Raw genomic sequence first — 12,281 nt, 5'->3', positions numbered from 1 at the left:
GGAATGCCCTGAGGCCACTCAGGAGAACCCCCGAATTCCATAGAGCACAATTTAGAAACCACTAGGTAGTGAGACACCTCCCAACTGTGAAGCATTTTCAGCAGGCTAGACTAGGATATGCTGGGATAGGCACCATGTGTCTGTCAGAGGCTTGGGTGCGGTGGTCCGGAAAGACAATGGAGAGCATTGAACTCTCCCGGAGGATGCTGGCCTGAGAGAGCAGAGAGTTCCAGGCAGAGATTTCAGGGGTGAGGCATACACAAGTCACCTACGGAGAATAAACCCAACTAGATCCAAGGATTTAAGTTGGGAAAAGGTAGAAAATAAGTCTTAGAAAGGGTGGCTAGGACCTTGAATGTCAACGTAAGCCAGCATTCCCAAATAGATATTCAAAGAACCCTAGTCCCGCAAAATATCCCTGGAGAGGTGGGGAAGGGAAGGAGGGTACATGGGCAAAGAAAAACAGAATATGCTCCCCTTCGAAGGGTCACGGTCCACAATAACATATTAAATAGTCTGCGGAGTCCTATTTAATTTTATTAATCCTTCATCTCCTGACTAGCATGACCACAGAACTCATATTTTCCTCTGTAATACCTATTAACATCCCTTAGAGTTAGTATTTTATGGAACACATTTTAGGAAATAATACGTAGACTCTGAGGGAACCGTTCTTGTATGATGTGAATGAATCTTAGACATCTTACACTTGCCAGTTTACGATTAACAAAGGACTTGGACTTCTCTTTAGTTTTCTTTTCATAGTTGTAATTTTAAGGTCCAAAAGTGCAAAGAAGGAACAGGGCGAGTCGTGATGTGGCGGATGGGAATCCTAAACAGCTATACCATGGAGTCTACCTTCGGCGGCTCCACCCTGGGTAAGCTCTCTTCTGTAAATCATAGGTCAGCATGGCAAGGGGAAGCCAAGCCAAGCACTGGGGAGATGAAATCCCTTTAAATGTTGAGGAGAGAATTGATCTAGGGGATTTTCTTGTCTGTGTCTGATGCTGATTTGCGTACCCAAAAATAGGAGTGTGAAGTATACTCGGTGGGTCAGTATAGCATAGTGTTTGCTGAGGACCTGGAATCAGGCAGATCTGGGTTTGAATTTCAGCTCCATTTACAAGTTGTATGATCCTGGGTAAGTTATTTAACTCTTTGAACCTCATTTTTCCTTAACTGTCAATAATAATAGTACCTGCATTATAGGTACTACTTAATGAGATTGTATTTACCACACAGTAAAACTTTATAATTATAACTCCATCATTATAGCCATCATGATTGTAAACTTTGTCATTGTCCAAGATTCTTCTGAACCAAACTATAACTAGGAGAGAGACCCTGTCCAGAAGCATAATATTCTAGAGTCAGAGGTGGTATTTTTAATGAGATTTTCATGAATTAGATTTGTATTTCCTCATTAAGATTTAACAGGAAATGTATATGGATTTTTTTTCCAGGCAATAAAAAAGACACTCACTTTACCACTGAGGATCTGAAGTCCCTAGGTTATCATGTCTGTGACACCCTTCTGGATTTCTGTGATCCTGACCGAACCAAGGTAAAGATGGGGTTTCAAGAAGTGTAGTGATGCTACTGTGATCAGTTTCACATGACTCCAAAGTCAGCTCAGTGGGATTACAGGTGATCTTAATTTTCCTCTTAATATTTTTCTAACGTGTTTATAATCAGAGGAAATAAGAAAGCCCCCAGCCTGCACACTCTCAGCAAATGATAAGACCTCATAATTCACCAAGAAGATAGAGACCATCATGCCAGCTTCCCTCGAGCACACCTCTCCCTCGCTTCTAGACTTAGCCATGGCAGCACCAATTCTTACTTCCTTTTCTCCTGTTTCAGAAAATCAGGTGTCCTTTCTCTTTTCCAAAACTCACCCTGCCCTTTGTGCACTTGTCAACCTCCCTATGGCCTCCCTGAGGTCTTGCCTCATTAATAACCTCCTTTCTTTTCTATGTCCTCAATTTTTCCCTCTTTTTACTTCTTCCTCTTATCTTCTTCCCCTTAACTGTTCTCAAGCTGCTTCTGTCCTAAATCACAGACAGGTTTTCTTTGGTCTCTTTTCTCCAGCAGGTTATTTCTAGTTCCCTTCACTCAGTGTCTTAAAAAGAAGTCTGTACCCATGGTCTCTAACTCATCTCTCAGACTCGCTCTGAAATGTCAGCCCTGGGAACACATGATATGCCCCACTCTGGATGCAGCTGTTCAATAAAAAATATTTAAAGGAGGCTTTGACCACAACATGGCCTGTTAAATCATATTTGCCATAGGCCAAAATCTGACCAGCCCCATTTTAACTTTTCCTTCCTTACAACTCAAAAAAATAAAACCAGACGTTTGCATTGCCTAAGAAATTTATTATTGGCTATAGCCAGGAAAAAGTGGCTAAAGCAGTTCTCACTGGTGTTCTGCCCTAAAATCACTTGCATTTGTTCTTACAGCTCATGTACTTTATTCGTTAAATGTCCTTAATAGCAGATTACAGTTTACTCATCTTTACGTCTCCAGTAATAAAGTGCCTTTCGGCATACACCTAGTAAATATTTGATGAATAAATAAATGAGTCATCAAAAATAGTTCTTTTTACTTCCGCAGTTCACACAGTGTCTAGAAGAGCTTAAGGAGCTCTTACAACAGGAAATCCATAAGAAGTTCTATGAACTTGGACAAGATATGGATTTAGAAGGAAGTTGGAACGATATCTCTTTGTCTGACATTGAATCCAGGTAACAAACTGCATTTCAAAGAAAAACCAGAGAAGTTCTATTTTTTAATTGTTTTATTTGCTCTGTTGTTTTGTTTTGAACCTCAGATGTGAAATACTGAGTAAATCATGGCACACTAATTACACGTCATTCCTTCAACAGCTATGGATTGAGTACCCGTTCTTTGACAACCTGTTTTCTAGGTACCAGAAAGGTTAGGGAGATGGGCAGGCAGTTGATGTAGGGCCTCTGTGATCTCCCTCACATGCTGCTATAGCTAAACTGGCCTCCCCACTCTTCCTCAGACTTGTCAGGTCCTCTTCTGCATCATGGCCTTTGCACTGGCATTTCCAGCTGCTTGAACTCTCCCTGCAGATGTCTACGTGGCTAATTCCTTCTCCTCCTTAAAGCCTTTGCCTAAATGTTAACTTTTTCAATGTGGCCTACCCTCATTACTCTACTACTGCAACGTGCTCCCCTGCCTTCACCCTCCTGCCATTCCCTACCCTCCTTAGGTGTTCCAATTTTTTCCATAGTATTTTATCACCTTCTGTCTTTCTATATCATTTACAGCTTTATTATGTCTATTATTTATTATCTGTCTCCCGCTACTAGGATATAGGCTCCACAAGGTCAGCGATCTTTATTTTGTTCACCTTTATATCTTGTGCATCTAGAACAGTACCTGATGCATGGAGAGAGTTCAATAAATATTTGTCGAATTAAGTGAGTATGTGGGATCACAGCCCCATCCTCATAGTCTCCACAGCTATTTTAAGAAGCTCCCATGGGGCGAGTGTCTCACTGTGTGCAAGAATACCTCCTTCTCCAGCTTACTGGCCAAGGCACCTCAAGCCTGAACCAGCTGCCCTCTGTCAGAAGGTTTCTGGCCTGGGCATGAAGGTCTTCTGCCTGAGGCCACACTGTAGTCTCTGGTGGACAGTGGGAAGCAGATGGCTCTCTCACTCACTCCATGTGACACATTGACATCTGGACCCTGAAGCAGTTCTGCTGGCTGAGGCTCCCAATAGTCTCCTTAGGAACCTTAAACCAGACCATTGGGCCAGGTAGAGTGTCCCATTCACCATGTTTCCTCTTCCACTCTCCCAGATTCCTTTGCCCAACTCTCCAGGACCGCTGCACCCACCCCTCTTTGCTTTCAGCCTCAAAAGCAAATATTTCCTGCATATCAACTCATAGAGCCCAGGGGGAGTCGACTCAGAAACAGCCAGACTGAATTCTAGCTAGCTCAGCAGGGATACTCTGACACCTTTAGTTAAGAACGGCTGAACCGAGTTTGCCAGCCACTGCCTCCCAAGCTTCTGCCTCGGGAAGCCGGCTATCACCAGCCTCCACAGGGCGCCACCTTTCCACTCTCACCATTACACAGAAAAGCGGATGGCGAGTGTGCAAGCCCAGTTTGACTCTGCTGTCTGCGTGTGCAACATTTCTGGGGCATTCTGCATCTAATGCTTTTATCCCATTTGTTTTATTTCTGAAAGAGACTTCAGAGACTATTATTATCCAGTGGCCTCAAAGGCCACTCCTTAGACTGGAAAAGCCTTGCGAGAATAGGGAATTGGGAATTAGATCAGAGAGGGGAGAGCTTTCTTCCCGCTCTCTTGCTGTGGGGCTCCTCCCTGTGCACGGAAGGGAGGGAGAGGGCGCGTGACTAGAAAGAAAGAGCCTAGCAGAGGAGCGGTTTGAAATGCTGTCTTTTCCTAAATTTGAGTTCTGTGCCTAAGACATTTTTTCCTGTCTGGAGCCATGTCATAGCGCACAGCTCTCAGTTCTGGCCAGCCATACCCCAGGAAAGGGGAAAATAGAGTGTGACATAGGATGAAGGAAGGAAAGATGGATTATCGGCATCCTCATTCCTCCTAGCCCTTGGAGAAACGGAGAGGGGACAGTCTGCGGGGAAGACCTTAAATCAGTCTAGTCACGCACCCAAAACTTTTGAAGGGGGAATTGGGGTGATAAAAGTAATATTTCTAGTCTCTGACCTACAGATTCTTTGTTATTAAATATATTTGTTTACTATATATTGAACACATTTTGAAAGAGTACCTGGTAGAAACCTTGCTCTCTGAACTGGTACTGGCCAGACAGGAACGAACGAGATAAAGCCCCTGCTTTCAAACAAATCACAGTTCCCTGGTATTCTGTAGCGCTGCACAATAAGAATCCTGCAACCTCTTGCAGTTGCTGCCAAGGCCAGCTCCCCCATCCGGCCAGTATTTATTTTGCCACACTAATGGCAAGCTCTTTAGGGCAGGGTCTCTGTCATGGCCGTCTCTGTTCCCTGTGCCTGATGCACTGCCTGGAATGCAGTAGGCATTCCGAATGAATGAATGAATGAATGAATGAATGCACTCATCAAGAATTCTTCATAATCGAAACACAGACAGTGCGGGCAAGTAGAAGACTAGATAGATAGCTGAATCCCATGCGGCTGGTCTGGTAAATGTTACACTTCTGACATTAATAACAGATATTTCCCTTTCTTCTCTCCCTTTGAAAACAGCACCAGTGGTTCTGACAGCTCCCTCTCAGATGGTCTCCCTGTTCATCTCCTGAACATAGCAGATGAGGTAAGGTTATATAGACTCTTACACCCAGGAGGTAGCAGCCTCAAAAAAAGCATGACACTACTGGGTAATTTGGTGGAATTTTCCAACTGTCCTAAGATCTGCAGAAAATACAGCCATGGCACCCTAACTGGTTACCCTGCCCTGGAGTCTTTCATTTTGTCCTTTATAACTTTTGTTTTACAAATCTAGAGGATAAAAAAAAAATGTGAGGACTCCATATTTATTCCAAAGTTAACTGAAAGTAAAAAAAAAAAAAGTTTAAAAGTGAAAACCATGTTAACAGATAGAGGTTTTTAAAAATGACACCTACTTTTTTTAAAAAGCATTTCTTTATTCATATAGTCTTAGATAGTTTTTTATACTTCCGTATATTAAGAATTTTTTTGCCCCATCTGTTCACAGACTTTTTCTCACATGAATACTGCAAGAGCTTTAGAAACAACAGAGTATTCTGTTATGGTTCATTATGCACATGATTTCCTAGTTGCATTAAGAAGTAACTCCATCATAGAATGAAATTAAGGCTGTGTCAGGAGGAGCCAGTCAAATTAGACTGGACCCTACACTTTCTTTGGCTAGATTTACAGCAACATCAGATTAAGCTTCACCTTACCACAGGTACCTAGATAATGAGTCCTGAGCTTCATTTACTTAATTATTAAAGTCACCTTGTAGTAAATGAATTTTTAACCACACATCTAATAATCATTATCATCTGTACCTGTCATTATTGCCATAAGAATCCGGTTTTATATCATAAATCACAGATATTTGGTATATCTGTGGCAGTTTATCTATAATAGTGTAATTCTGGGGTGTTAACTAGGGAGCAGCCTCTGGTAAGAAGGTAACTCAACTGTTCTTCAAATCAACAACCACTTAACACTGTGAGGGCCTCATACTGTAATCATTGCTTGTTGAGCGCTGTGTGAAGGGAGTGCTACATGCAGGTGGGGGTTCCCCTGGAATCCTCAATGACTAGTTTCTCTCTACCTTCTGGAATAGTTGAATAAGAAGAAGATGCATAAGAAGAAAAAACAGAAGCCACTTCAGACTAGGAAACAGCGAAACGAACAGTATCAGAGAAATAATTTGATACGGGAGTTAAAGTCAACGGAAGATACCCCAGTAAGAAAGCTCTGCTGCCTTCCACTGTCTGGTGAAAGCGTGCTCCACGGAGGGAGCAGGACAGGGGTTAAGGTTTACTCTAAACCGGAAAGGGAGTGGGGAGCGGGTCAGGGGGAAGCTTGCTGTTTTGAGCTCAGAGCTCTTCCGTGAGTCCTCTGGACATCTCTGAGCAGCGTCCGGTCTTGGCCCGCTATGCTCTGGCGTAGTAAGTCTAGATCTCGACCGAGTCTGGATTTCCACAGGGAAGAGGTGGTTCTGGCTGGAAAAGTGGTGGCTGGAACTAGTGCAGAGTTGCTGGGTGCTGAAGGATCAGGCCTAGTCCTCTTTAATCTTCCTTTTTTGCTGCCAACTTTCTAAAGGTGAAACTGCTTTCAGACGTGTGGGTTTTACTGTTGGGTAAATTGGGTCGATTGTAAGTCAGTTAATTGCAACTGATCAATTGAAAAACGTTCTCTTTGCACTCCATCCTTCTAGGAAAGGGCAGGATTTGCTTCCACTCTGCAAAAGCAGCCGACCTTTTTCAAAACTTCAGAGAATACCAGTTCTTCAACAATAAAAAATGAAAAACCAAGGATGAATGAGGTAGTATTTTTGCTTAACTTTTTTTAACTCCTCAATGGAAAATGTATTAAAACTTTTCTTTGTATTATATTTAAAGTATACATGATGATTCGATATACATATACATTGTGAAAGGATGCCCACCATTGAGTTAATTAACACATTCATTACCTCACATATTTACCTTTTTTTTTTTCTTTTGGTGGGAACACTTAAGTTCTACTCTTAGCAGATTTCGATTATGCAGTACAGTATTATTAGCTATAGTCGCCATGTTATACATTAGATCCTCAGATCTTATTTATGTTATAACTGAAAGTTTATACCCCTTTATCATCCTCTCCCTGTTACTCCCACTTCCCAGCCCCTGGCAACCACCATTTTACTCTCTGTTAATGTAAGTCTGACTGTTTTAGTTTCCACATATAAGTGATACCATACAGTATTTGTCTTCCTGTCTGGCTTTTTTCACTTAGCATAATACCCTCCATGTTCATCTCTGTTGTCACAAAGAGCAGGATTTCCCTCTTCTTTTAAGGCTAAATAATATGTTGTTTGCAAATATTTCCTCCCATTTCATAGATTGCCTTTTGGATTTTTTTCTTTTTTTATTATTTATTATTATTATTTATGCCTATAGCACCTGGTTTTCCTAGGTGGTCTCCCAGTCTCCCATCCAAGTACTAACCAGGCCTGACCCTGCTTAGCTTTATCAGAAGAATTGTTTGAAAGTATCTTCTCCTATTCAGTTAGTTCTCTCTTTGTTTTGTTGATGGTTTCCTTTGTTGTGCAGAAGCTTTTTAGTTTGATGCAGTCTCACCTGTGTTATCTCTGGGGTGATGTGAAATCCGGCATCATCCCAGCGGCATGGGGGAGGAGGACTGTGGTGTTGTTTTTAGGAGACTGGCCATGCTAAGGAAGGCTGCAGCCCTGTGGAATGAAGGAGGTGAAAAGATAAGACAGAGTACGCCACAAGGGAGGAGTGGTTTTCAGCAAAGAGAGCTGTAACCACTTAGAAGTGGGAAGGTCTGTTTATATTTGGGTTGTGATGGGGGTGGGGTAAGGGGCGTCCTAGGTCCTGGACCGACAGCTGGCTGCTATATAACACTTTGCCTACTGCGCATGTGCTTAGCCAGAATTCAGTCTGTAACAATGAGATGCATGAACTTCCAGGCATAAACATAGTATTATAATGAAACTTAAATTGTGGGCAAATTAGGGCAGTACCTTCCGTGCAGGCGTCTGTAGCCGGATTAGGCCAGCTAAGATTATGACCCTCCTATCCTTTGTCTGTAGGGAGGCAGGAGGGATCCTCTGACTATCAACAGGGTGTTCTTTGGGCGGACTCTAGACTGGGCCCTTGTTCCTTTGTTCCTTGTCGCTCATGTCTGACTAGCTACTGAACACCTGTTTATTTTTTTCTTTCGTTGCCTTTGCTGCTGGTGTCAAATCCAAAAAATCATTGCCGAGGCCTATATCAAGGAGCATACTTTGTTTTCTTCTAGGAGTTCTGTGGTTTCAGATCTTAAATTTAAGTTTTTAATCCATTTTGAGATGACTTTTGTGTATGGTATAACATAGGGGTACATTCTTTTGCATGTAGATATCTAGTTTTCCCAACACTATTGAAGAAACTATTTTTCCCCGTTGTATATTCTTGGCTCCTTTGTCGAAAATTCATATGCATGAGTTTATTTCTGGGCTCTGTATTCTGTTCCATTCTTGACTCTGTCACACAGATTCTCTGATTCTTCCAATTAGCATGTCTCTCCCAGAGAGTGAGGAACATAATAGCTCCGTATGCTGTTCCCTGTCAGGGCCACTGGGAACAGGAGAACATTAAAATTGGTCGGGACAGTGGCTCTGCTCCGGATTAGACACCTCTGAAGTCTGACATCAGATATGGGTGATTTGTGATTTTATACCCAGAACATAAGAATAGGCTGCTTTATTATCCATCCATTCATTTATTCGACAAATTGTACTAGGCGACTACTGGGTGCTGGGCATGCAACACTGAACAAAACACTGTCCCTGCCTCAGGGACCTTGGCGTCTACTGGGGATTTTAACAAGCAAACAGGAAATTACGTAACAGAATAGAATGCAGTGGGAACACAGAGGAGAGGCACCTAACCGACTTTCAGTCCTTTGGAGTTTTGTGGCTATAAAATCCTTGATTCTTTTATGTATAAAAATAGGTTTTGGTACAACAGTAGCTAATTCTTAATGGATAGGGTGTAAAATCCTCACTCAGATGCTAACCTGGATCAACGGTAATGTAATGAGATCCCGCTGCGTCACAATGAGGAACCGCCACAGAGCACAGCCACCTCTATTCCGTATGGAGGGCCATTTGATGTCTAGTGTTATTATGATAAGGGCACAGGCTTTGAAGTCTGTCTTGAGTTCGCATTCCAGCCCCACTGTGTACATTTCTGTGAGTTATTTAACCACCCTGAGACTCAGTTTTGCATCTAAAACATTGGGGTAATAATAATCTACATCATAAAATACGTTGAGAAAATTAGATGTGAAACTGTGTAAAGTGCCTGGCATATGGTAGGCATTCAATGAATATTAGTTTTCTTTTTTTTCTTTGAATCTTTATCTGTCTGTGTCCTGCCTCTCTTTTCGTGTTAGAATAGCGTAATGAATCAACATGCATGAATAAAAAATACTCAAGTAATGTCTATTCTATATAATCACATTTGTCCAAGTGGAAATTTTAGTGAGAACGTGTTCATTTATTTTGGTCACAGTTAAATGGAAAAGACAAAGGCACCTCCCTGGACTCATCAAAAACGACCACCTTGATTTTAACTAAGAATAAAGAGACAATGCAGGTATTTCACCTAATACATATACATATATTTCAGTGATTTATTTTATTTGGTTTTGAGAAGAGGTATTATGTGATTTGGAGGAGTGACGACCCTCAGTCCACCCAGTTTCACCTTCTCAGATTCGTTCTGCTCAAGTGAACGTCCAAGCTAATTTGACACTCAGGCTATAAACCACTTGACCACTGTGGGGCGCAGCCCACAGGGCACCACAGGACAGAGGAAGCCCGCCCAGAGCTAAAAGCTTGCCATGGAGAATGCGGTCTTATTTCAACAAATATTTGTTAGGCAGCTCTTATTTTGTAACTCCCTGGCACGATTTCAGGTTAAACAGTGATAGTGAATAATGTAGCAGTTCTCAACCTTAGGTGATGTTAACAAACATGGGGGTGCCACCGTCGGTGACGAAGTATGCCTCACATGCAGTGTGACCAGTGATTGTTCAATGAGGAGGTTTGTGAATTACTTGACTTTTAAACACGATAGGTTAAAATGAATTCATATCTACCCCTCTGACATTGTTCTTGCTTGTTTGCACTTGGTGAGATAGCTAGTAAGCTGTTGCTTTAAATAGCCCTGGGGACATCGGTGGGAGGGCTCTGCTCACACGTGTCCAGGTAAAGGCTGAAAGCCACTGCATGAACATAGGTATACTAGATATAGAACGCACAGTTCTCCCAAGGTGAAGTCCCTGCTTTCTTAAATCTGTCGCTTTGGATTTCTCGGTTTGATGTTCTCATTTACCCACCAGTATCCTTTGAGGACTGTGAGTCGTGATCCCTCCCTTAAAGCAGTGATCCTCAACGAGGGGTGACAAGATAGTCCAACCACAATGATGTAACAGAAACTGAAAAGCAGTGAAAAGAGAGGTTTAAAGTCAAATCAAAGAGAGTTTCTTTCCCGACAGACTAATAAGTGGCGAACTTGTCCTTTTTCCTCATTCAGCATTCATTGGAAGATGTCTATGAGTTGCTAACACCATATCTCACAACTGAAACTTGCTGTAACATGTAGTGAGGGATTATTTAAACTCAACGTACTGGATGAATGCCATCTAAACCTCTAACAGAGATGTAGGCATTTAACTTCCATGGCATGTCAGATAAGAAGAGTTGAAAAAAATGGAGTAGTCTCCCACCTTGGTCGATCAAGTTCTTCTCTTCCTTTATGTAATATTTCTAGACAGCTTATAAAATGCAGTCCCTGGACTTCTCAGGGCAATTAAGATATTGCCTATGGACTGCTGGTGATCTGAGGCTCTAGGGCAAATGCTTGCTTGATTCGCCTCCATCCTGTGACAACAATCAGCTACTTTGGTGTTTGAGGGAAATGCAACTACTTCTCACTAACTCCTGTAAAACCAACCCAAACCCTTATAGTAACTTTAGAAATTGCGACATAAAGTAAGTTCAACTTCTGTATCTTGTTTACACAGAGAGAGAAGCCAGGATTCATAGTATCATGCTCCTCAAAGAACAGCACCAACACCAGCCAAGATCCAGCTGCAGATGTGAAGCCAAACTGGTCCAGGAGCAGGTTTCTTGGCGCAAAGAAGGGCCGCTCCACCATGACAGTGTACCCTTCCTTGCACATATACACATACCCGTAGGGGGCCTGGGCCACGCCACACAGAGATGTAGGCATTTAGCTTCCTTGATGTGCTTTGGGTTAAACACACTCTGTAACGAGGGGAGTAGTGTGCTTGAGAGCTACGGTCCTCTGTGTTGTGATAAACTGTGTTGTGCGTTCATCGTGCACTGACCTTACACTGTGTGCTCACACTGTGTGCGTGCCTTCGAGGTGCGTACTTCACAAATTCAATTGCTTTTTCATAGAGTGAAATTTTATTATGACATAAAGAAAAGCTTCTTTTATCAGAAATCGAAGTCACGGAACTACAGCACAGATACACCTCATCTTAACCGATAGTCTCTCTAAAATTATGTGCGAATCCATTTGAAAAGATCAAACTGTTTTACACATATTCTGGGAGTGCGCTATGTTAAAAATGTCTGTGTCAGAGCTTTCTAGCGACAAATGATCAGTCAGACTGTGGTATGTCAGGTCTGCTCAGGGTGAGGTGTTCCCACATACAGGAAACAATTCCTGTACTACCCAGAATTTGATGTTGCATATATTATGTTCAACACAGTTATATAAGTTTTTTAACCCATTGATTAAAATTCATTCTCTCTAATCAGTTGTTTCCTTTGATTGGTTCGCCGCATAATCTATGTGAACAGATGTTTTATATTTTATTTCCCTCACAAGCACTGTCTGCCATCTACAGCCCGCCATGTCAACATGCTAGAGTCAAGTTAAAGAAGCATCACGCCGGTTCACGCCAGGCCTCCTATTTTGACTTTACCGTCTTCCTCTCACATTGGACTGAAAGTTTCCTAGTATGTTTTTCATTACCACTTTTACACTCTT

At 42.2% G+C, this 12,281-nt stretch overlaps 1 protein-coding gene across 9 annotated transcripts in view; it reads left to right on the top strand.

Annotated features, from left to right (window-relative positions):
- Positions 1–12,045, top strand: part of AGBL2 (ATP/GTP binding protein like 2) — a 30,591-nt gene extending 18,546 nt beyond the window's left edge. For 8 of the 9 annotated variants that reach the window (XM_015586441.2, XM_025044144.1, XM_015586440.2 and 5 more), the window contains 8 exons: positions 752–878; positions 1,464–1,564; positions 2,617–2,747; positions 5,251–5,317; positions 6,323–6,445; positions 6,920–7,027; positions 9,768–9,851; positions 11,284–12,045. In XM_015586441.2, the coding sequence (XP_015441927.1) occupies positions 752–878; positions 1,464–1,564; positions 2,617–2,747; positions 5,251–5,317; positions 6,323–6,445; positions 6,920–7,027; positions 9,768–9,851; positions 11,284–11,457 (915 nt within the window). In that variant the 3' untranslated portion in view covers positions 11,458–12,045. The remainder of the gene's footprint in view (positions 1–751; positions 879–1,463; positions 1,565–2,616; positions 2,748–5,250; positions 5,318–6,322; positions 6,446–6,919; positions 7,028–9,767; positions 9,852–11,283) is intronic. The other variant, XM_015586438.2, reaches the window with a different exon arrangement.
- The last annotated feature ends 236 nt before the right edge of the window (positions 12,046–12,281 follow it).

The sequence above is a fragment of the Pteropus alecto genome, unplaced genomic scaffold (assembly GCF_000325575.1).
Source record: "Pteropus alecto unplaced genomic scaffold, ASM32557v1 scaffold71, whole genome shotgun sequence".
NCBI classification, from domain to species: Eukaryota; Metazoa; Chordata; class Mammalia; order Chiroptera; family Pteropodidae; genus Pteropus; species Pteropus alecto.
Note: the sequence above shows the minus strand (reverse complement) of the source record. Positions and strands in the feature narration are given on the sequence as shown.